We start from the raw sequence: 25197 nt of genomic DNA on the forward strand, positions 1-25197 counted from the left end.
AGCCATTCTGACCACTCAGATTTCCTCAGTCGTGGCTCAACTCCTTCCGTCCTCGATCCTGCTTCCTTCGAGCCAGCCTGAGCAGCAGTCTGAGACTCCTGTCGAAACATCTCGAGGCAAGCCTCGGAGGCCTTGCAGGTTCTCATCCAGTGACTCTTCACCTATTCCTCGGATAATATCTCCTTAGCCTCGACCGAAGCATCGCTTGAGGCATTCGAGGCATCTAGCTTCAAAGCTTCTTAAAGAGACATCTCTGCCACAGAAACCTTTGCCTTCTTTGGATATGCCTCGTTTATCTAGGGCTCCTGAGACTTCTTCCAAAACTAAACATAAGTCTCGAAAAGCTATTACATCGGCTGCTTCTCCTCGAAATCTATCGAGGTCGAGGACTCCTCCATCGAGACCAACTCCGAGGGAGTCTTCTCCTCCTGCCTCGACCCAATCTGTTCCACGAACCCCGGGAACTTCACCATCGAGGGTTTTGAAGTGCAAACACTCACTGACTCCTCCTAACGCAGGTAGTGTAGCTTCCTCAATCACTGCTTTTTCATCAGCCTCTTGATGGGAAACCTCTGTCTGCACATCCTGTGGTTTCCCGCTTTATGAAAGGACTTTTTAATGTTCATCCACCGCTCAAACCACCTCCAGTGGTCTGGGATGTCAATGTTGTCCTGGCTCAATTGATGAAGCCTCCATTTGAACCAATTGATAAGGCTCATCTCAAGTACCTTACTTGGAAAGTAGTTTTCCTGATTGCCCTCACATCTGCTTGAAGAGTCAGTGAGTTACAAGCTTTGGTTGGGAATCTACCTTTCACAGTTTTCCATCATGACAAGGTGGTCCTCCGTACTCATCCGAAATTCTTACCTAAAGTTGTTTCAGAATTTCACATCAATCAATCTATTGTTCTTCCAGAATTTTTTCCAAAGCCTCATTCTCACCCTGGAGAAGTGGCTCTCCATGCTTTGGACTGCAAGAGTGCCTTGGCTTTCTACTTGCAACGCACTCAGCCTCACAGGACAGCCCCACAACTTTTCATTTCCTTCAATCCAAATAAGTTGGGGCACCCTGTCTCGAAGCGAACCATCTCCAACTAGATGGCTGCTTGCATCTCTTTCTGCTATGCTCAGGCTGGTCTCCCTCTGCAGGGTCGAGTCACGGGCCACAGAGTTCAAGCAATGGCGGCGTCTGTAGCTTTCTTCAGATCAACTCCTATTGAGGAAATCTGCAAGGCTGCCACTTGGTCCTCGGTTCATACGTTCACCTCTCATTACTGTCTGGATACTTTCTCCAGAAGGGATGGCCATTTTGGCCAATCTGTTTTGCAATATCTTTTTTTCTTAACTTGCTAACTTTCCCTCCATCCCATTATGCTTAGCTTGGAGGTCACCCACTGTTGAGAATATGCTGCCTGCTTGTCCTGGGATAAAGCACAGTTACTTACCGTAACAGTTGTTATCCAGGGACAGCAGGCAGATATTCTCACAACCCACCCTCCTCCCCTGGTTGGCTTCTTAGCTAGGTATCTGAACTGAGGTTCCTCACAGGAGATGCGCGCCCTAACTTGGGCGGGAGGGTACTCGCAAGCTCTTACAAAGATCTTCAAGCAGGTCTGCTTTCGAGGCTGTCCTCTGCGGGGTTCCGTCGGTGACGTCACCCACTGTTGAGAATATCTGCCTGCTGTCCCTGGATAATAACTGTTACGGTAAGTAATTGTGCTTTCTCAGCCCCTGCAGTAACTATTAGGCTACTCCTGCCCTCCTGCACTGTGATATTCTCAGTCCCTTTAGAAACATAGAAACACAGCGGCAGATAAATAATAATAACAGTTTATATACCGCAGGACTGTGAAGTTCTATGCGGTTTACAATGGTTAAAAATGCTACAAATTAAGTAAAACTAACAAAGTAAAAGCTAGTGATTTACAGCTCTAGAGATCAGTTATTATGGAATAAGATTGTACAAATCAGCTACCTAAGTATTTCAGGAACAGATATAAGAACATAAGAACATAAGCAGTGCCTCTGCCGCGTCAGACCAGAGGTCCATCCCGCCCAGCAGTCCGCCCCCGCGGCGGCCCAACAGGTCATGACCTGCCTTAATCACCAGAAGGGGCCCCCTTGCCCCCCAGGTTTCTCATCGAAGTCCTATCTTCCCATCAATGTCCTAACCCTCCGGCCTTGCACCTGCACGACCTGGTGAGCTGTCTATACTTATGCAACACCCCAGCACCTCCCTCAGTACCCCATGATCCCCTTTTCCCTCAGGAATCTGTCCAATCCCTGTTTGAATCCCTATACTGTACTCTGCCGGATCACTTCCTCCGGGAGCGCATTCCATTTGTCCACGACCCTTTGGGTGAAGAAAAACTTCCTTGCATTTGATTTGAACCTATCTCCCTTCAGTTTCTCTGAGTGCCCCCTCATACCTGTCGTCCCTTTTAGTCTGAAGAACCTGTCCCTGTCCACCCTCTCTATGCCCCTAAGTATTTTGAAGGTCTCTATCATATCCCCCCTGAGCCTCCTCTTTTCCAGAGAGAAGAGCCCCAGTTTATCCAGCCTCTCGGCATATGGGCAGTTTTCCAGCCCATATTTAGATGTCTTCTAAATTCCCCATAAGTATTAGTGAGCATAAGTCATTGTTCCAGATAGTTACCCCATAATGCTGCTTGATATGAGAAAAGATGATGATGATGTTTTTTAAATTTACATCCTCTAAAAAAAAACATCAACATCTTTTCTCATATTAGGCAGCATTATGGGGTAACGATCTGGAACAATTACTTATGCTCACTAATACTTATGGGGAATTTAGAAGCCATCTAAAAACATATCTGTTCCTGAAATACTTAGGTAGCTGATTTATACAATCTTATTCCACAATAACTGATCTCTAGAGCTTTAAATCACTAGCTTTTTACATTGTTAGTTTTACTTAATTTATTTGTAGCATTTTTAACCATTGTAAACCACATAGAACTTCACGGTCCTGCGGTATATAATGGCCCATCTAGTCTGCCCATCCGCAGTAACCATTATCTCTTTCTCTCTCCGAGAAATCCCACGTGCCTAACCCAGTCTCTGTTTCTACCACCTCTTCCGGGAGACTGTTCCATGCCAGTTTTCACTCCTATTTGAGTAATTTACTTTATGCACAGCCTGTACTGAGCTCCTCTTTATTCTAGATTCTTTTACATTTAGTCATTAATACTGCTGCCTCTCACATCACAGATGAAACGCTCTATGTGTGCCCTGCTTCCTCTCCTTATGCAATGTATAACTCTCCTTTTGAGTGATGCCTCCTATTTGGGTAGACCTACACTGTATGTTTTCTTTTTTCAGACACTGCTCCTTAGCTGTTATAAATGCTTTAGCTAATATTGCTGCCAACATCCAGGGAGAGCACCTGGTGGATGAACTGCTGATGAATCTTCTGGAACTCTTTGTGCAGTTGGGGTTGGAAGGAAAGCGAGCCAGTGAGAGAGCAAGTGAGAAAGGGCCAGCTCTGAAGGTAGGTCATGAATCTGTTGTGTGTGTTCATCTTTTAATACTGTTCAATGGGAAACCTGCCCCAATTAGATACCCCAAGATTTGTATCGAGGTTCTTCCTGTTATTTATCTGAAGTTTTGCTCAAGTGTTGGAGGACACTTTCTCAACTTGAACTCTAAAGCACAAGAAGCTCACCACCTGCACCTTGAGAGAATCAACTGCCAAGCCCTTTTCAAGACCATCCTGACAGGATTATGGATAAGGGAGCTTTATTTGGTTCTACCTTCTGATCAACACACTAATGCTGAAATGTCTTCCAGGACTTAGCATGAGCCGCGACAGTCATTGGCTTCTTGGATCGTAAAAGGGTAGCTATGATTATCTTTGAATATCCTTTCTGTGCTAAAGCTCCATGCTCAAGAGCCATCTCGTAAGCTCAAAACATTCCGGAATTGGAAACAACACGATAGATTGAACTACATTTTCTGGTGGAATTCGGTATGCTATATATACAAAATGGAACTTACTATTGCAACACAAAAAGGATATATGAATAAATTTCAAAAAATATGGGGACCATAAACAAATTTTTGTAAAGAATGATAAATTTTCCCAGGATTAGAATATATGATAGGAAGGGGAAAAGGGAGGGGAGTATATTTCTGTTATTATAAAATATTTCAATAATTTATTTCATTATAAAAAACAGAAGGGAATACAATAAAATAAAAATATGTATTATTGACTGGAAGGGAGGGGGGAAGGGATGGGAAACTACTATATTTAAAATTCATATATATTAATATGCACTTTATATTTTCTTATCTTTTCATTGAAATTTATTATAAGTTTATCAAGTGTGTATATCCAAGTTCAAATTGAATCTATGTAATCCACTTGCTGTAACATAAGAAAATGAATAAAGATATATAAAACAAAAAAACAAAAAACATTCCGGATCCTCCAGGGCAATTGGAAGTAGTGGCAGCCTGAAATATCTGTCCTATTGTAGTTACACCAGTGTACCATGGATGATGGGACCAATTTGTGCCCTTAGAATCACCAACCCATGATGGATTGCTATTCTTCGAATGACTCGGCCTATCATTATCCACAGGGGAAACACATACAACAGTTCTTTCATTGGCCAAGGTTGGACTAAGGCGTCCACGCCAGCGCTTCCCAGCTCAAATTACCAGCTGAAGTATCAGAGGCTTTCTTGTTGTCTGCTGATGCCATCTGGTTGATTATCGTCTATCCCAGCACTTTACAATTTTGTTGAAACTATGCTGGAACAAAGCCCAGTCCCCCGGATCCAGGTTCTGGCAACTGAGAAAGTCAGCTTGCATATTGTTCACTCCCACTATATGTGCCACCGATATGGCTTCTAGGTGGGCTTCCACCCAACCAAACAATTGTGCCTCTAGTTTTAACGACACACTTTTGGTGTCTTCTTGTCTGTTGACGTATGCCCTGACTGCTTTACCTTCCAGGAACTTTTCGAAGGCCTGCAGTGCCAGCTGAATGGTTCTCAGTTCTAATTTGTTGATGTACCAGTTTCTCTGAGAGAGTAACCAGTGGCTTTGAACTGGATGCTCCTTGCAATGACCTCCCTAGCCCACACAAACTGGCATCTGCTGTCAGTATCAGCCAGGAGGAAATGTGGAGAGGTAATCCATTGGACAGCATCTTTGCCCAGAGCCACCAGCACAGACTTTCATGCACTTTCGCCTTCTAGGGCAACTGCATATGGAGCAGATCCATTTGCGAAGACCAGGGGGATAGTAGTGCACTCTGAAGAGGACTAAGATGAGCTTTCTCCCACGGCACCACGTCTATGGTCGCTACTATGGACCCTAGCAATTGCAGGTAGTACCAAGCTATAGAAGCTGGCATTGCCAGGATCTCCAAAATCTGGCATCTGAACTTTGGTTTGTGCACTTCCAGAAGGGAAACATGGCTTATGCTGTGTTGAAAAGAATCCCCAGGTACTCCAGAGACTGGACCAGGTCCAGGTGATTCTTCCAGAAATTGATAATCCATCCCAGGTCCTGCAGGAGCTGCACAACTTGTGCCACTGGCAACCTTTGTCTTTGGACAGGGTTCTGATCAGCCCATCGTCCAAGTATGGATGAACCTGAATCTCTGCTTTGCACTAGTATGCTGCAGCTACCACCATCACCTTTCTAAAGATGGGAGGTGCCATTGCTAACTTAAAAGGGAGCACCAAAAACTAGAAAAGCCTCTCCAGTACATGGAACCTGAGAAACTTTCTGTGTTCTGGGAATATGTAAGTAAGCCTCCGTCAAATTCATCAAGGCTAGGAATTCCCCTGGTGCCACCAAGGCTATGACCAAACGCATAGTCTCTATTTGGATCTGGGCACCTCCAATTGTCTGATTCTTTTTTGGGCACAATAAAATATATCTAGTATCTGCCCAAGCCTGATTCTGTGTCTGGTACTGACTCCACAGCCTGGATCTCCAGAAGCCGTTTTATTGTCCTAGATTTCAAATGTATGGACTTTAATAAAATGGGAGATTACCTGAAGAAAGAGTTGTTAGGATGGGAGGACATAAGAGAAGTAGAAAAACAGTGGTCTAAGCTGAAAGGAGCAATAAAAATGGCTACGGACCATTATTTGAAGAAAATAAATAAGAACAAGAGAAAAAGGAAACCGATAAAAGAGTTGGTGTTCCTGAAATATTAAAACCCCCAATAAGAGGAGTACAGAAAGAACTACCAAATGAAATTGAAAGAAACCAAGAGAGAGAGATATGTCTGGCAAAAGTACAGACGGAAGAGTAAATGGCTAAAAATGTAAAAAGGGGAGACAAAAATTTTTTCAGATAGAAACATAGAAACATAGAAATAGACGGCAGATAAGGGCCCACGGCCCATCTAGTCTGCCCACCTTAATGTCCCTCCCCTACCTTTGCCCTGTGAATAGATCCCATGTGCCGATCCCATTTGGCCTTAAAATCAGGCACGCTGCTGGCCTCAATCACCTGTAGTGGAAGACTATTCCAGCGATCAACCACTCTTTCAGTGAAAAAGAATTTCCTGGTGTCACCTCGTAGTTTCCCGCCCCTGATTTTCAACGGATGCCCTCTTGTTGTCGTGGGACCCTTGAAAAAGAAGATATCTTCCTCCGCCTCGATGCGGCCCGTAAGATACTTGAACGTCTCGATCATGTCCCCCCTCTCTCTGCGCTCCTCGAGCGAGTATAGCTGTAATTTGTCAAGCCGTTTTTCATATGGGAGATCCTTGAGTCCCGAGACCATCCGGGTGGCCATTCTTTGCACCGACTCCAGTCTCAGCACATCCTTGCGATAATGCGGCCTCCAGAATTGCACACAGTATTCCAGGTGGGGCCTCACCATGGATCTATACAATGGCATAATGACTTCCGCCTTACGACTGACGAAACCCCTTCGTATGCAGCCCATGATTTGTCTTGCCTTGGACGAAGCCTGCTCCACTTGATTGGCAGACTTCATGTCCTCACTGACGATTACCCCCAAGTCTCGTTCTGCTACCGTTTTTGCTAGGATCTCGCCATTAAGGGTATAAGACTTGCATGGATTCTGGCTGCCCAGGTGCATAACTTTGCATTTTTTGGCATTGAAGTTGAGTTGCCATGTCCTAGACCATCGCTCCAGTAGGAGTAGGTCGTGCATCATGTTGTCGGGCACTGAATCTTCGTCTGTTGTGCATTTGCCGACTACATTACTCAGTTTGGCGTCATCGGCGAATAATGTTATTTTACCTCGAAGCCCTTCTGCCAAGTCTCTTATAAAGATGTTGAATAGGATTGGACCCAAGACTGAGCCCTGTGGTACTCCACTAATCACCTCCATCATTTCGGAGGGGGTGCCGTTCACCACCACCCTTTGGAGCCTACCTCCAAGCCAGCTCCCAACCCATTTCGTCAATGTGTTACCTAATCCTATAGAACTCATCTTGCTCAGTAACCTGCGGTGTGGTACGCTATCGAATGCTTTGCTAAAGTCCAGGTACACGATGTCCAGGGACTCCCCAATATCCAGCTTCCCCGTTACCCAGTCAAAGAAGCTGATCAGGTTGGATTGGCAGGATCTCCCCTTAGTAAATCCATGTTGTCGGGATCCCGTAGATTCTCTTCATCCAGGATCTTATCTAATTGGTGTTTGATTAGAGTTTCCATTAGTTTGCTCACTATCGATGTTAGACTCACTGGTCTGTAGTTTGCTGTCTCCATCTTTGAGCCTTTCTTGTGGAGTGGAATGACGTTAGCCGTCCTCCAGTCCAACGGGACGCTGCCTGTACTAAGGGAGAGGTTGAAGAGCGGGACAGTGGCTCCGCCAAGACATCACTCAGCTCCCTAAGCACCCTGGGGTGCAGGTTGTCCGGCCCCATTGCTTTGTTAACCTTGAGCTTTGACAGCTCACCGTAGACACTGCTGGGCGTAAACTCAAAGATATATCAGTGAAATGAGGAAGATAACATAAGAACATAAGAAATGCCTTCACCGAATCAGACCCTTGGTCCATCCAGTCCGGTGACCCGCACACGCGGAGACCAATCTAGGCGTTCCCTGATGAAGAGCTTATTTTCCCGTATCCCTTAATGTGATTTGCAAGGAGGTGTGCATCCAAATTGCCTTTGAATCCCATAATGGAGGTTTCCGTCACTACCTCCTCCGGGAGAGCATTCCAAGCATCCACCACTCGCTGTGTAAAACAGAACTTTCTGACATTTGTCCTGGGCCTGTCGCCCCTCAATTTCAGTCTATGACCTCTTGTCCTAGTCACATTTGAAAAATGGAATTGCGAAACTAAAGAAAAAGCAAACATGCTAAACAAATACTTCTGTGTTCATGGAAGAAAATCCAGGAAAAGGACAAAGATGGTCTGGCAAAATAACACAAGAAAATGGAGTAGATTCTGCGCTGTTCACAGAGCAAAGTGTTTATGAACAACTTGAAAAACTGAAGGTGAACAAAGCAATGAGACCAGATGGGATCCATCCCAGGATACTGAGGGAGCACAGAGAGGTTCTGGCGGGTCCTATTAAAGACTCTTCACTGTTCCTGTAACTTACTCCTATCCTGAAATGTAATTCTACTGGAATGTCCCAGTTATTTTCTATATTGTAATCCGCCTAGAACCGCAAGGCATAGGCGGAATAGAAATCCGTAATGTAATGTAATGTAATGTAAATCTCTGGAGATGGGAGTGGTTCCTGAGGATTGGAGAAGAGCGGATGTTGTTCCTATACATAAAAGTAGTCACAGAGGTGAAGTGGGAAACTACAGGCCAGTAAGCCTCACTTTGGTTATTAGAAAAATAATGGAAGTGTTGCTGAAAGAAAGGATAGTGAACTTCCTAGAATCTAATGGATTATAGGATCCAAGGCAACATGGCTTTACTAAAAGTAAATTGTATCAAACAAACCTGATTGAATTTTTTGATTGGGTGACCAGAGAACTGAATCAAGGACATAGTTTAGATATAATTTACTTATATTTCAGCAAAGCCTTTGACATGGTTCCTCATAGGAAGCTCTTGAACAAACTTGATGAACTGAAGTTAGGACCCAAAGTGGTGAACTGGATTAGAAACTGGTTGTCAGACAGATGCTAGAGGGTGGTGGTTAATGGAAGTTGCTTGGAGGAAGGAAAGGTGAGTAGTGGAGTCCCTCAAGGTTCGGTGCTGGGGCTGATCCTGTTCAATATGTTTGTGAGTGACATTGCTGAAGGGTTAGAAGGAAAAGTTTGCCTTTTTGCAGATGATACCAAGGTCTATAACAGAGTAGACACCGAGGAGGAAGTGGAAAACATGAAAAAGGATCTGCAAAAGTTAGAGAAATGGTCTAATACAGGGGTGCCCAATAGGTCGATCATGATGACCGGTAGTTCGCAAAGGCAAAGTGAGTCGATCATCCAGGACTCACTTTGCCTTGGCGATCTATCGGGCCGATCAATCTTCCTCTCCCCGACGTCAATTCTGCCGTCGGAGAGGAAGTTTGGGCCAGCCAATCGCTGCCTGGCTGGGCGGAACTTCCTCTCCGACGGCAGAATTGACGTCGGGGAGAGGAAGATTGATCGACCCGAAGCAGAGAGAGCATGGGGCGGTGTCGGCTTTGGGGCCTGTTATCCATTGGTGGCGTTTGGATCCTGTTCCCGGATGGCAGCGGCAGTGGCAAGTGGCAGTGGCTTGGGGAAGGGCAGGGAGAAAGAAAGAAAGGGGGCAGGCAGGGAAACAGAAGGAAAGAAGAGAAACAGAAAAAAAGAAAGGGGGCATGAAGAGAGAAAGAAAGAAAGGGCAGGATAAAACTGGGATCCAAGATGGCCGCATACCTCTAGAGCTGAGGAACGCTCCTCAGAACTCATCTGATATAAAGGAATTTTCGGTGAGAGGGGTTAGTACTTACAGACATGCCAAAGAGACGAGGACGGAGTGCTGCTGCTGCCTCTCGGCACACCGCAGGAATCTCGGTCGGCACTATCGATGAATTACTGAGGAGGATACAAAGTGCCCCACCGGCGTCAGTTGTGGGCCCGCTGGAGACGCTGAGAGAAGGCAGGACCGCGGCGAATCTCCTTGGGCCGGACACCACCCTCAGCCCTGACGCTAGAGCGCCGCCCTCACAGCCTCGGACCACAAGCTCTCCACGGAGTGGGGAGACCCCGTGGATTGGATTGTCTCCTCCTCTGGAGGCAAGTTTCCCACGGAGAGCCTGGGAGATGGGGAACTTCACCAAGAGAGCCCCATTGGGGGAACCGAGGCAATATCAACTTCAAGTGAAGGACAAGCCCAGAAGGGAGAAACCCAAGTGGTTTTAACTGACGGTGAGCATTTTTTCACTAACCAAGGTGAAATTTCTATAACTAAACCCACTGAAGTGACTCTGGAATCATTATGGGATCTTGTGGCTAACTTAGGTAAAGCCATAAGTCCCCATTTTCAATATATAGAAGGGAAGCTAATTGAACAAACAATAGAGATAAAAGAACTTCAAAATGATATGCTTTTGTCTAAAGAGACTAGTGGGAAAATGGAACAGGACTTGATATCTTTCAAAAATGTTCAAGAGACACTAATTAAAGATAATACAAATCTTAGGAGAAAAATTGAGTCGTTGGAAAATAATGCTCGTGGTAATAACCTAAGATTGATTAATTTCCCAAGGGTCGCTATGGTGCCCCCTAGAGAAATGGTTAAAAGATACTTAAAAGAAATACTGGGAGTTACGGAGGAGTGTATGCCTCCATTCTCCCAGGTTTATTACTTGCCTACAAAAAATCAAGTTCAACCATATGTGACTAACAACCAAGAAGCATTAGATGTTTCAACTTTACTTGAAACATCAGAAAAAGAATTGGCAACTCCAGCGACATTAATTCTAACAGTGGCTCTTCAGCCAGATAAGGCATGGATTTTGAGACTATTCTTTAAAAATAGACAAAAAGAATTTATTGGACTTAAAATCCAGATGTTTCCCGATCTCTCACGTGAAACGCAGAAGCGACGACGTGAATTTCTTCTTTTGAAGCCAGGTGTTTTAGCTTTAGGGGCTACTTTTTATTTAAGGCAACCTTGTAAGTGTATAGTGAATCACCGCCAGATCAAGTATGTTTTCTATGAACCAATTCAGTTAACTAATTTCTTGGTATCATCTCGTCTGAAGGAAGAACAACATCATTAGCTCTTTATTAATATAGGCATTAGTCCTTAGTTCTATAGTTTCATATTAGTGATTATTTTCCTAATATTCTCGCATATTGTTAATCTTGGATCCTAATGTAGGACTTGAGTAAAGTTAGCATATATATTTTTTTTTCTTCTCTTTTGTTTTAATGTTAATTAGATGGAATATGTTCATATGTTAAACTTCTTTCTGTACAAGTTAATATGCTTGATATATGTTTGAAAATGATAAATAAATTAAAAAAAAAAAGAAAGAAAGGGCAGGGAGAGAGGAAGAAAAAGTTGGGGCAGGGAATGAGGTTTGGAGGAGAGGAAGCATACAGGCTGAAAGAAAGATTGGATGCACAGTCAGAAGAAGAAAGTGCAACCAGAGACTCATGAAATCACCAGACAAGGTAGGAAAAATGATTTTATTTTAAATTTAGTGATCAAAATGCGTCTGAATTTATATCTGCTGTCTATATTTTACAATATAATAATAATAATAATAATAACAGCTTATATACCGCAATACCGTGAAGTTCTATGCGGTTTACAAAAGATTAAGCAAAGGTACAAATAGACTGACTTCAAGAGGGGAAGAAGAAAGAGAAGTAATTAGACAGGAAATTCATTGTTGAGGAGAAAAGTGATCAAAAGGACAGTAGGTCGCTATTGAGGGGAAAGAGATAAGTGGATCAGTTGTCAAGATGTTTTAGGAACAGGTGTGTTTTTAGACGTTTCCTAAATTTCTCATAAGTAGAGGGCGAAAGTAATTGTTCTAGGTCTTTCCCCTTTTACTAAACCGCAATAGTGGTTTTTAGCGCAGGGAGCCTATGAGCGTCGAGAGCAGCGCTGGGCATTCAGCGCAGCTCCCTGCGCTAAAAAATGCTATTATGGTTTAGTAAAAAGAGAGGGGGTGGGTATTTGTCTATTTTTGTATGGTTGTTACTGAGGTGATAGTGCATAGAGTCATCTGCTTTGACCTCTTTGAAAAAACCCCGGAATAGGAATGATAATTAACAATTCTATGCGTACAGTGTGCGTTGTGTTTTTTAAAAATTTTATTGTTGGTAGATCATTTTGACTTGGTCATTTTAAAAGTAGCTCGCGAGTCAAAAAAGTGTGGGTACCCCTGGTCTAATATCTGGCAACTAAAATTCAATGAAAAGAAATGCAGAGTAATGCATTTGGGGATTAGTAATCAGAAGGAGCCTTAAATGCTGGGAGGTGAGAGTCTGATATGCATAGATGGGGAGAGGGACCTTGGGGTGATAGTGTCCGAAGATCTTAAAGAGAAGAAAGAGTGTGACAAGGTGGTAGCTGTTGCCAGAAGGATGCTGGGCTGCATAAAGAGAGGCGTAACTAGTAGAAGAAAGAAGGTATTGATACACCTGTATAGGTTGTTGGTGAGGCCTCACTTGGAATATTGTGTTAAGTTTTGGAGACGATATCTGGCGAAAGACATAAGAAGACTTGAAGCGGTCCAGAGGAGGGCGACGAAAATGATAGAAGGTTTGCGCCAAAAGACGTATGAGGAGAGACTGGAAGCCCTGAATATGTATACCCTAAAGGAAAGGAGGGACAGAGGAGATATGATTCAGAAGTTAAAATACTTAAAAGGTATTAACATAGAACAAAATATTTTCCGGAGAAAGGAAAATGGTAAAACCAGAGGGCATAATTTGAGGCTGAGGGGTGATAGACTCACGAGCAATGTAAGGAAACTCTTCTTTACGAAGAGGGTGGTGGATGCTTGGAATGCGCTCCCGAGGGAGGTGGTGGAAAAGAAAACTGTGACAAGAATTCCAAAAAGTGTAGGATGAACACAGAGGATCTTGAATCAGAAAAAATTAAGACCAGTACTGGACAGACTTGCACGATCTATGTCCGTATATGGCCGTTTGTTTGAGGATGGGCTGGGGAGGGTTTCGATGGCTGGAATGGTTTAGATGGGCTGGAGTGAGCTTTGATGGAGACTTCAGTAGATGGAACTTAAGCATTGTACCAGGCAGAGCTTTAGGTTCTGGCCCAGCAATAGTGAAGAAGAAGGAAAATTTAAATTAAATCAGTAATTTAAAGAATGGGTAGAGTTGGGCAGACTGGATGGACCATTCAGGACTTTATCTGCTGTCATCTACTATGTTACTATGTTTTACTGTCACTCTGACTGACTGCTTTCTCAAGTCTTCCTACTGGAGAATCTACAAATAATTCCCGAAGAGTATGAACCCTTTTGAATGATGTCCAGCAACCTTTTGTCTAAACAGATCCTCGCCCAGGCTTCCTTGTGCTCCAAGAGTCTTCCTCCTATTCAGGGATGCTTAGGCTCTGGCTTGGTGTCATTGAGACTTCTTGGTAATAGCTGCCAGGTGGAGTGTTGATGCCTGAGGTTGTCTGGAGCCCCTGAACCTCTGTCTAGATCTCTGAGCAAAGGAGCCCATTGCTGCATGGCGAGACCACTTGCAGCCCCCAAAAGAACCATGGTTTGACCCCCTCCCCCCAGGGCACATGGTCTGCTTTCTGGCAATGACTTAGAGCATTTCTCCTTTAAAAGCCCTTGGGTGCCTCCCAGTGCTCCAACAGCATCATGATTATCTCTGGATGCGAAGGAAAAAATGTGGACTGGGTCTTGGATCTACTTATAAGCAATATTTGAGCTGTGAAAGTCTGCAGGAGTTCCAAATTTAATTTCCGCAAAGATACTGTAATGACTTCCATCAAATCTGCTGGTTTGAAAAGCCTGCACCACGTTGGGGCCTCTCCCTGGTCTAGGGCTGCCACAGACTCTTGGCTGTTATCTCCCACCTGAGACTTGGAATCCGAGACTCGGAATCCTTTAAATCTGAGGATTCACTTTGAGGGAGCAAAAGCATTGACCCTGACCCCCAGTCATCCCAGTCCTTATCTGATTGGATCTCTGGTTCCTGCAGTAAAGCTTTCTGCTGGGGAACTGCACTTTGCGAAGGTACACCCCCATGTGCAACCTCGGGCGACAACTGTGCAGATGCTTTATACACTTCTCCCTCAGAATCCGCGGTTTCAGCATCCACAGATTCGGTTATTCGCGATTTTTGGGGGGGAGGGTGAGGCAAATTTAATTTTTTGGGCTATTTTTAAGCATTACCTGGTGGTCTAGCGGGTTTTTGGGGCAGGAGCAATTTTCCTACGCTCCTGCCCCATGCAGATCACTCATAGGAAATAGCTTCCATGAGCTCCCGTAGTCTCTCGAGACTACGACTGGAACTCCCACAGCCATTTCCTATGAATGATCTGCACGGGGCAGGAGTGTAGGAAGATCACTCCTGCCCTGAAAGCCCGCTAGACCACCAGGTAAGGTCTTGGATGGTTTGTTTGAGTGAGAGTTTGTATTTAAAGCACAGGAGGAAGACGGGAGGAAGGCAGGGGTGGGTCAGAGCTGGCTGAGAAGTTATTAGTGGTTTTTCACACTTTGCAGTGCAGCTTTGTACCTAATCCCTGTGGATACGGAGGGAGAGGTGCAAGCTTCAAACATCAAATTTACAAAATCAAAGTCAAATTCCTGACCTGAATCTCCTGAGGATCTCTGCAGGGAAACTTATTGTGCCCTCATGGGTTCAAGGCATCTCTGCATTTGTGTTTCACAAAGTTTTACAGAGTTGAGGTTTGGTACATCTGACAGAGCAGGAAACAGGGGGGAGAAAGGGTGTTAAGAGCAGGGGAGTGTGATGAGACATACTTGTTGACAGACTTGGATGACATTGTGGAGATGTGGAGAGCATGGAAGGATCAAGGGCTTGAAGATTTTGAAACTTGTTGGTGATGACTGGGCATGACGGGGAGGGTGAGTAAGTGTGAAGGTTATCAGATGATGGTCAGAGATGGGTAGCAGTGAGGTAAGCTCCTGCTCCTGGCCCACAGTTCCACTTCATTTTTATCTGCAAATTAAGCCCTGGGTACAAGTATAAGCAAACGTGTGAACTTACTGTACACATCTGTTGTTATGTGTTCATAAATCAATTGGTTTGAGCCCAAGCCTAGTAACTAACTTCCTTTATCCATGAACTCTGATTTGGTACCATGGCTACGTGCTAAACTCATAACTGCCTACTAAACTCTTACTCTTTGTGACTGTGCAGCGCTGCATGCATCTGATAGCGCCAGAGAAATCATTAATAGTAGTAGTAAACTCATAAATACCACAGGGTTCTTAAAGCCAGAGTGCATGCTGGGTTTGTGGAACTGCAGTAAGAAGGGAAATTGAGCCCTTTCTCTGAGGATTCTACTTGTGTCATTGTGTAAGATTTTTATTGCACTATGAAAAGAAATTGGGTTTTATATACTGTATGGGAACAATATTCAAAGCAATTTAACTGGCCAGAAAAGGCTCCTGGCTGGTTAAATTACCTGTTCAGGGTTAACCTTTAATTTTCAGCAACTAATGCTGCTGAAAATAACGGATTAGTGCCAAACTGAAAACTAGAGGTCAGCAAAACATTGAAAGCCGCTGGCTGAATATCAGGCCCTTTTATATTTTCTTTTAGCAGGTTTAGTTGGTAAACTGACTGACTGCTGTTTTATCCACTTTCATTTGGTCAGATTATGACCAGGTGCAATGGTTTGTTCTCATTTATATATGCTGTATTGTTCTGTGTAATTTCTTCTTTAATTCTCTTTAGAGGAGTAGCCTAATGGTTAGAGCGGTAGACTGAGAACTAGAGAAGCCAGTTTCAAAATCTTCTGCAACATCTTGTAATCTTGCATAAGTCATTTAACCCTCTTTTGCAAGAGACAGGAAAAGGGAAAACCATGCTGTACCTGAATGTACACAGGAGATGTGAAACTTCAGGCTTGTAGGTAGTAAATAATAAATTAAATAAAGTTTTTTTTGTTGTTTTTTAAAACTTTCCCTTCCTAGGCATCCAGTAGTGCAGGGAACCTGGGGGTGCTCATTCCTGTAATTGCTGTGGTAAGTAATTATTTCCAAAGTAACTTCAGTTTAAAGAACTCTGGTGATAAGAATGAATTGAGCATTAGGCACAATACTGTGCTCACTGTCCTTTCAGTGCTGCAGGTGTGCACCAGAGATCGGGCTGGAATTGTGTGAGCAATGCAGACATCTTGCTGTCTTTTGCCAAATGATGTTTCAAGTTTTATTTGAGGGTGTAGCTTAGCTGCTAATTCTGTGGTGTTCGATATTGCAAAACAACAGGTTAATAAAGCCTGACAGCCTATCTGATTTTAGGCACATTAATTTTATCAGATAGATTTATTTTTTCACCAGATATCTTGAAGTTAGTCAACTCTGTTTAGAGAAAGGGGTTTGGGCTTATAACCACACTCAAAGCAGTTTACATATAGGTACTTCAAGCATTTCCCCTATCTGTTCTGGTGGGCTCACAGTCTATCTAATGTACCTAGGGCAGTGGAGGATTAAGTGACTTGCCCAGGGTCACAAGAAGCAGCGTGGGGATTGAACCCATAACCTCAGAGTGCTGAGGCTGTAGCTCTAACCACTATGCCACTCTCCTCATTCAAAAAATAAGCTATGGATGCCTACCCTCTCTGTGCTTCTACTCTCCACTTCCCCTTTGGCACACAGTGACATAAAAAGCCTCCTGAAAGGTAAATTTCAAGATAAAGGCATCTGGATATATGTGCCGCTGAATATAACCAGATAACTTTGGGACAGCACTTTTCCCTGACCAGACAGCTGCATATGTTTAGTCAGCCAGTAGTGAATATTGGTGTTGGCTTGTTAGAGTTTAGCTGTGCCCTTAAAATGCTTCCAGCCCTGCCTCTAGTCATGCAGGTAAAAGGTAACAGGAAGAAGTACATACTCAGCCAGTGGCAATGAACATTTTTTTTAACTGCCACGGATATTCAGTGTAGGCCATTCTGGGCACCAGCATTGAATATCCAGGTTTATGCAGCTGGCTAATCTAATCTACAATTTGTGAGTTGCTCTATGCCTAAATAGGTTCAAGGCGATGTACAATTCAAGTGATGGTAAAAGGAAAGAAGAATTAAGGAGTGAGGGGACTGTAAACAGGAGGAGGAGAAGGTGATGGTGAAGAGACTTCTACAGATGAGTAGACATTGGGAAGTACAGATTACATTGGATGAGGGGGGGATCCTTGAGTTGGCTAGCTCATATGTAGTTAAGGGTGGTATTTAGCACTTAACCATCTAAGTGACACCATATAAAGATAGGACTGACTTGTTTGCAGTCCGATATGGCTGTTTAACTTAGCCGGTTGAGTGCTAAATATTGACGCTTAACCACTAAGTGTTGACTCTGCCTCTGTACAGCTCACAGACTAGCTGGTTTTCACTTTAGCAGTCTGTGATGATATTCAGCAACAATAATTAGTTAAGTGTCACTGAATATCAGCGGATAGCTCTGCACAAGTGATTTTAACCAGCCAGGAGCCATTTCTGGCCAGTTAAATTGCTTTGAATATCAACCCTGAAGTGATTTGCATGGATAGCTTGTACCCGCTCAGTATGGAAGGCTGAGAGGGAGAAAGAATTTAAACCCCAAAGATTTGTCTAGCCAGCTGCATGTGATGTTTAGGATCTGTGGCAGAATAAAGGCAGAATAAATGTTCATAGTTATGACTCTTTCTTAAAGAACATATGTTATTTACTGCTGTAAGATCTAGTTGCTAATAATGCACATTAGTATACTTCAGTAAAGCTAGCCCATAATGTTCCCTTCAACCCCAGCCTAAAATAAACAGCATCAGTCTTCAGAGGAGTTAATGGTTACATTAGGGGGTTGAGAGCAAATATTGAACAAGCTTGCACAATGGATTTTGATCAGACACTGCAGGCATGGTGTTTTTTTCTTTGACCCGTTGATAAAGCGGAGAATTTCTCTGCAGCTGTGGCTCTATTTCCCAGCTCAATGTATGTGAGGCATTTACTCTCCACTAGATTAGTTAGAACTCTTACTGCTCCAGCCTAGTCAAATTGCTTTAAAAATTGCCTTTATACTACTATAATGTTAAAGCTTTGTTGCATGAAACTGTTATTTAACTGATTGTTGCAGTTGTCCGAGTCTCACCACATCTGAGTAGGGAGAGCTGATGCTTCAGCCATCATGCTGTGAGGACTGCAGTTTGTCTTTATATTTAGTGGATCCTCTAACCTGATTGGCTGGGAGTTGAGGTGACTGAGGCAGGAAACTATCCTGTGTCATTCTTTAGTGTCTATCTCAATCTCAGTCTTTCTATACCAGCATTCTTCAATGCAAGGCTTAAGGGTCAGTGGATGTGCCCATTCACACTCTGATTCTTCCCCCTCTCCTTAAAGAATGACACAGGGATGGTTTCTCACGGTTAACTGTAGGGACGGTGACAAATTCTGACCCCGTGCCATTCTCTAGGCCAGGAAAATCCTTTAGTTACGAATATGAATTTTGGCAGGAAAATTTGTTGGTCACAAATTTGAATTGTAGAAGGAAAGTCCATTGGTCACAATTTTGAATTTTGATGCTATTCTGATGGTTTAGAAATTCACAGAGGTCTGTGAAGACAGGAAAACCTCTGTGAATTTTTAAACCATCTGAATAGCGGCCACTCTGACATAAAATGCACCATGGAGACTGAGACCAATAGATGCCTTCCCTGTCTGGATGTAATGATCAGAAAATGGTCAGATGGAAGCCTGGGACACACAGTATACAGAAAACTCACCCTTACTGACCGTTATGTGCAAGCAGAGTCTCATCACCATCCAGCTACAAAAGGGGTTCTATGTATACTAGTGAACAGAGCACTAAGAGTTTGCAACTCGGGCAGTCTTAAGAAAGAAAAAGACACCCTCGAGGACACATTTCTTGCTAATGACTACAGTAGAAGGGTTACCTCTCTAGCCCTAAAACTCATGGACAACCTGACTCATGAAATCAATGGCCAACAACCTTTGGAGGACAGTGCTATGACAGAACAAAAAATAGTAGTGCTCCCTTATGTCCAAGGAATAACAAATTGCATAGGGAAACTGCTAAAGAAAAATAACAGTCTACAGTTCACTACAGAAACTTGTATCCATACTCATACATGTGAAAGACCAGTTACCTCTGTTCCAAACCCCTAGAGTGTACAAAATCCCATGCAGTTGTGGCCAGTCTTAAATTGGTGAAACTGGATGCACCATAGAGGAAAGGTTGAAAGAGCACAAGAGCCCCCACAAGCTAAGCAAGACAGGAAAATCAGCTGTAGCCCTCCATGTCAAGGAAACTGGTCATACAGTTAGATTTGAGAACACAAAAGTCCTGGAGAAAGAAGACTGCTGGTGGCTGAGAAGACTCAAAGAGGCAATAGAGTTAGCAAGACACCTGAATAACTTAAATGAAGATAAAAGGCTTTCCATAATCAAAGCATGGCAACTGCTCATCCAAAAGAAATTTAGCACAAAAAGGACTGGGGCCAAGGACAAACGCCTTCTCCCTCCAGCTTTTATTCTGACGGAATTTAAAAATGTCACCAAGAGACTTTCCCATTTGTGTCCAATGGACTTTCCTGCTACAATTCAAATCTGTGCACCGACAAACTTTCCTGCCAAAATTCAAATCTGTGACCAATGGACTTTCCCACCACAATTCAAATTTGTGTATCAACGAACTTTCCTGCCAAAATTCAAATCTGTGACCAATGGAATTTCCCCCGAACAACTGCAACAATCATGATGCCAACTGTAGAAGCTAAGAGAACATTTTATTTAACTGTTTAAACTTTGCTTCAAAGAAATGAAGAAATTTGAAGAAATGGTTAAATAAATGTTTATTCAAGGACAAGCAGGCAGTATATTTTCACATGTGGGTGATATCATCCACAGAACCCCAATACGGACAGTCAACAAGTGCATTGTCAGTTTAAAATCTTGAAGACTGCCTGCACTGTGCATACATCTGTGCCTTCTTGCCCGAAGCTGGCTTGTGTGACCTTCAATTCTCAGTTTTCTGCGAAGCTGAGAAGCTGTTTCTTCGAGTTTCTCTCAGCACGTCAAACTTGTACGTCTATTTTCAACGTCTTTTCTGTGTATGTTTTTGCACATATCTTTTGTATGCATATTTTGTGTCTTCCCTTACTACTTTTTTATTCAGTTAAAATTTTTTTTAATTTTTCTCTGTCTTTTTTGTTTTGGGCCTTTGGGCTCTCTTCAGCCTGTCTTCAGGCTGGGAGCATCAAGCCTTTTTTGGTCTGCTATCTACTCAACCTCCCCAGACCATTGAGTCCTTTGACCTCGCGTCAGCGGTTTTTCTTTTGATGTCCAAGGCTTCTAGCAGCTTTAAGCAGTGCACTTGGTGTAATTGGACCATTTTAGGTACAGACCTACATAACTGGTGTGTCCAGTGCCTAGGTCCTGAACACCATGATATTTACTGCCTGCTCTGCTCTAAACTGCAGAAAGGTCACTAAAAGCCAGGAAATTACAGTATGAAAAACTTTTCAGTCATCTACATTGAGAATGGCTGGAGACTCCGTTGCTGATACTCAACATCCAGCAGTTCCAGCATCAACACTGGTATTGATGGCATCAGCAATGTCTATTTCATTGGTGCTGCCTGTCTCAGGGAAAATTCCTAGAAAAGGCTAAGAAGCATAAGCATACTTCCTCTTCCATTCATGCTTCAGCATCATCTCATAGCCTCCAAACATTGATGTTTAAACCCAAATAGACTCAGCACTTTCACTTCAAATTCACTCGTCTATCTTGTGCTGAATACTGTATGTTTTAAATATATCGGCCTCAGACCCACCACTCCACTGCCTAGCAAAAATTTCAAGCGGGAAGAATTACATGGCTCTTCATCATCGGCCCCAGCGTTTTTTTCATCTAATCTAATATATTTTCAATAAATTACTTTAAGATTCAATAAATAAATAAATATCTTTCACTGGACTTTTAATTAGTTTTTAACTTCAACTTGTCATAGTTTATCTTTTACTTATCTTATACGTGACCCGGGAGGGAATGACCCGACATGTTTCGCAAAGTGTGCTTTATCAAGGGTCCCCCTAGGAAAGAGAAACAGACAATATTCTCTATTAACCAACTCACCACGGCCGCTACTGCCATCCGATTCCTAACACTCTTTTAAGCGTGTTAAGAGTCGGATGGCAGTAGCGGCCATGGTGAGTTGGTTTGGGGGTTTAAAATAATAATAATAAAAAAAAATAGAAAATAAGGTAGGAGTCACAGGTTAATAGAGAATATTGTCTGTTTCTCTTTTCTAGGGGGACCCTTGATAAAGCGCACTTTGCGAAACATGTCGGGTCATTCCCTCCCGGGTCACGCATAAAATAAGTAAAAGATAAACTATGACAAGTTGAAGTTAAAAGCTAATTAAAAGTCCAGTGAAAGATATTTATTTATTTATTTATTGAATCTTAAAGTAATTTATCTAATATAATAAAACGGTAAGCCGCGCATGCGCAGTTCCTATGCGTGCGTCAGTTTTCCGTGAGCTGTAGCTAGGAAGTGCGCATGCGCGGCTTACGGTCTTCTTCCTCCCCCCCCCCGCCGAGGTGGATGTCGGCCGCGGCGGCCCGAGGCGGATGTCGGCCGCGGCGGCCCGAGTCGGATGTCGGCCGCGGCGGCTGCTGGCCGCCCGAAGCTCTCTCTCTCTCTTCCTCCCCCCCCCCGAGGCAGATGTCGACATAAGTAGGGCATGGAGTTCAGGAGGAAAGTATGGGGGGGAGAAAAATACTGCACAAGGAAGTGGGGTGGGAGGGAAATGCTGCAACACACGGAAATGGAGGGGCAGAAAAGGGGTTGATGGACAGGGGAAGAGGTGCTGATGAACAGGGAGGGGGGCAGAAAAATGAAGACAGGCCTACTGCTGGACAGGGGGAGCAGGAAGGAGGTGATGATGGACAGGGGGAGGTAAAACAAAGGGAGAAGGGCTTCTGCTGGATAAGATGAGCAGTGATGGGGTGGTGGAGTACACAGGGGAGGTAAAAGGAAGGGAGAATGGACAGGGGGAGCAGGCAAGGGGTGGTAGTGGACAGCCAAGGAAAAAAAAAAATACAGAAACCCGGAAAGCATTTTAACATAAGTAGGGCATGGAGTTCAGGAGGAAGGTATGGGAGGACAAAAATACTGCACAGGGAAGTGGGGTGGGAGGAAAATGCTGCAACACACGGAAATGGAGGGGCAGAAAAGGGGTTGATGGACAGGGGAAGAGGTGCTGATGAACAGGGAGGGGGGCAGAAAAATGAAGACAGGCCTACTGCTGGACAGGGGGAGCAGGAAGGAGGTGATGATGGACAGGGGGAGGTAAAACAAAGGGAGAAGGGCTTCTGCTGGATAAGATGAGCAGTGATGGGGTGGTGGAGTACACAGGGGAGGTAAAAGGAAGGGAGAATGGACAGGGGGAGCAGGCAAGGGGTGGTAGTGGACAGCCAAGGAAAAAAAAAAATACAGAAACCCGGAAAGCATTTTAACATAAGTAGGGCATGGAGTTCAGGAGGAAGGTATGGGGGGGACAAAAATACTGCACAGGGAAGTGGGGTGGGAGGGAAATGCTGCAACACACGGAAATGGAGGGGCAGAAAAGGGGTTGATGGACAGGGGAAGAGGTGCTGATGAACAGGGAGGGGGCAGAAAAATGAAGACAGGCCTACTGCTGGACAGGGGGAGCAGGAAGGAAGTGATGATGGACAGGGGGAGGTAAAACAAAGGGAGAAGGGCTTCTGCTGGATAAGGTGAGCAGTGATGGGGTGGTGGAGGACACGGGAGGTAAAAGGAAGGGAGAATGGACAGGGGGAGCAGGCAAAGGGTGGTAGTGGACAGCCAAGGGAAATAAAAAAAAAAGACAGACAGAAATACAGAAAGCTGCTAAGGAGAGAGAAAAAATAAAAAAGACAGACACACACACACACATTCTAGCACCCGTTAATGTAACGGGCTATAAGACTAGTTGAAAATATATTAGATTAGATGAAAAAAATGCTGGGGCCGATGATGAAGAGCCATGTAATTCTTCCCGCTTGAAATTTTTGCTAGGTGGTGGAGTGATGGGTCTGAGGCTGATATATTTAAAACATACAGTATTCAGCACAAGATAGACGAGTCAGCATCATCTCAGGCATCTACACGATTGATGTGTTCTAAGCATCGATGCACTGATGCCAGATTACCGTCCTTACAGTTGGTGTCACCTCTGAAGCGTGCCTCAATATCGAGGTCCCCAACGCTTCGACACACAACCTCTGCACCTAATATACCTGTATTAACAATGGTATTGGCACCATCTCTGCAAGAACAGCTTCACATGCTGTTGCAGAAGGAACTAGCTGGGATATTGTAGGCGCATTCGGTGCCAAATCCTGCTTCTACACTCTCAGCCTCAACTCAGTTTGAACAATGCCCAAAGGCTCCAACTATGTTGAGAGAGGCATGCACCCACATTGAGGGAGTGCAGTTCATCCTCTTATTCTCGACTCTCTTCGAGACACTCACATCAGCACCCTCCTCAATGTTCCCATCATCGCTCTCAATCTGCAGGACCAGCCATAGAGATTATGACTCTGACATCTATGTTCCTCTAGTGACTATCCAGAGTTGTCAGCAGATGAGTCATATGGAATACCTTCAGATCCATCTTCTCCTCTGCCTCGTAGAAGGTCACTCCTAGAGAGTCTATCTTTATTAAGTACATCAGACAGACGGAGCAAGCATTTCCAATAAATATGGAGTCTGAGACAGAGCCTTGGGCAGAACTTATGGATGCACTTAATTATAAAGAGTGGCCTAAAGACTGCATAAAGGTTCCTCTTCACAACCTCATGAAGAAAGCCTTGTTTAAAAACTGGGAATGCCCACTTCATGTCCCAGTAACTTCACAAAAGTTGGACACTCTTTACTGGATTCAGTCTTGTCTGGCTTTGATAGTTACAACATTACATTGGTGTCTTCTATCCCACCAATACCTTTCAGTTCTAGGCGGTTTACAACAAGAGTTGGCCTGGACATTTCCAGGGAGAATACATGGTTAATAGTTGTAGTATGTGGAGGGTCTGTGGAGGGTCAATCAGGTTTAGTTAGATCATTGGACAAATTTCTTGAATAGAAAAGTTTTAAGTTCTTTCCTGAATGTTTTGTAGTTGAAAGTCATAGATAGCAGATTGGAGAGGTGGCGGTCTAGTTTCGCTGCTCTGGTGGCTAATAATCTGTCGTATATTTTTTTTTGCTTTGTATACCTTTGATTAGGGGGTGGGTAAAGTGTGCATGAGTTCTCCTTGGTCTGAATATGTTTTTCCTGATTAGGTGGTTGCTCAGATAGCTTGGTCCGTTTCCATTTACATCTTTGAATAGGTGCAGTAGAATTTGTATTGTGTGCGTGCTTGTACTGGGAGCCAGTGTGAATCTCGGAAAGTGGTGGTAATGTGGTCATATTTTTTCAGCGAGTAAATCAGTGTAAGCTGTAATTTGGACTGTTTGTAATTGTTATAGCATGTTGGTTGGACATGACAGGTATAGGATGTTACAGTAGTCCAGGAGTCCTAGGATTAGCGCTTGTACCAAGAGTTTAAATTATTCGTTGTTGAAGTATTTTCGGATTTGCCTTGGATTGCGCATGGTTGTGAATGCCTTCTGGATCATTTTGCTGATTAGAAGTTGCATGGTGCAGTCTTTGTCTATCATTATTCCCAGCAGTTTTAGGTTGGGTTGCATGTGATGGAGTCTATGTGATGGAGTCTATTTCTAGGTTTGTTATGGTTGGAGTTTTGTTTTTTTCTAAAAGTAAGAAATTGTTTTGTCTTGATTCAGCTTTAATTTGTGGTCTCTCATTCATTTTGACACTGTTTCTAGTGCAGTGTGTAGTTTGTTGTGTTGGGGTTGGTTTAGTCAAAAGGTAAGAAGATGGTGATGTCATCTGCATAGCTGTATGAAGTTATGCCTATTTCATCTAAGCGTGTGCCAAGTGTGGCTATGTAAAGGTTGAAGAGTGTTGGAGATAGTGGGGAGCCTTGGGGGACTCCATAGGGGTTGTTCCAGGATTCTGACTGTTTCTTGTTTGCTTTAACTTAGTATTTTCTTGAGT

General features: G+C 43.7%; 1 protein-coding gene across 2 annotated transcripts in view; it reads left to right on the forward strand.

Moving 5' to 3' along the window:
• The window catches only part of PI4KA (phosphatidylinositol 4-kinase alpha), a 261800-nt gene that overhangs the window by 61284 nt on the left and 175319 nt on the right, over positions 1 to 25197 (forward strand). Inside the window, exons 18-19 of one of the 2 annotated variants that reach the window (XM_033956600.1) lie at positions 3342 to 3510; positions 16057 to 16107. In XM_033956600.1, coding sequence (XP_033812491.1) covers positions 3342 to 3510; positions 16057 to 16107 — 220 coding nt within the window. The remainder of the gene's footprint in view (positions 1 to 3341; positions 3511 to 16056; positions 16108 to 25197) is intronic. The other variant, XM_033956601.1, reaches the window with a different exon arrangement.

Source organism: Geotrypetes seraphini, chromosome 8, assembly GCF_902459505.1.
Source record: "Geotrypetes seraphini chromosome 8, aGeoSer1.1, whole genome shotgun sequence".
In the NCBI taxonomy this organism is placed as follows: Eukaryota; Metazoa; Chordata; class Amphibia; order Gymnophiona; family Dermophiidae; genus Geotrypetes; species Geotrypetes seraphini.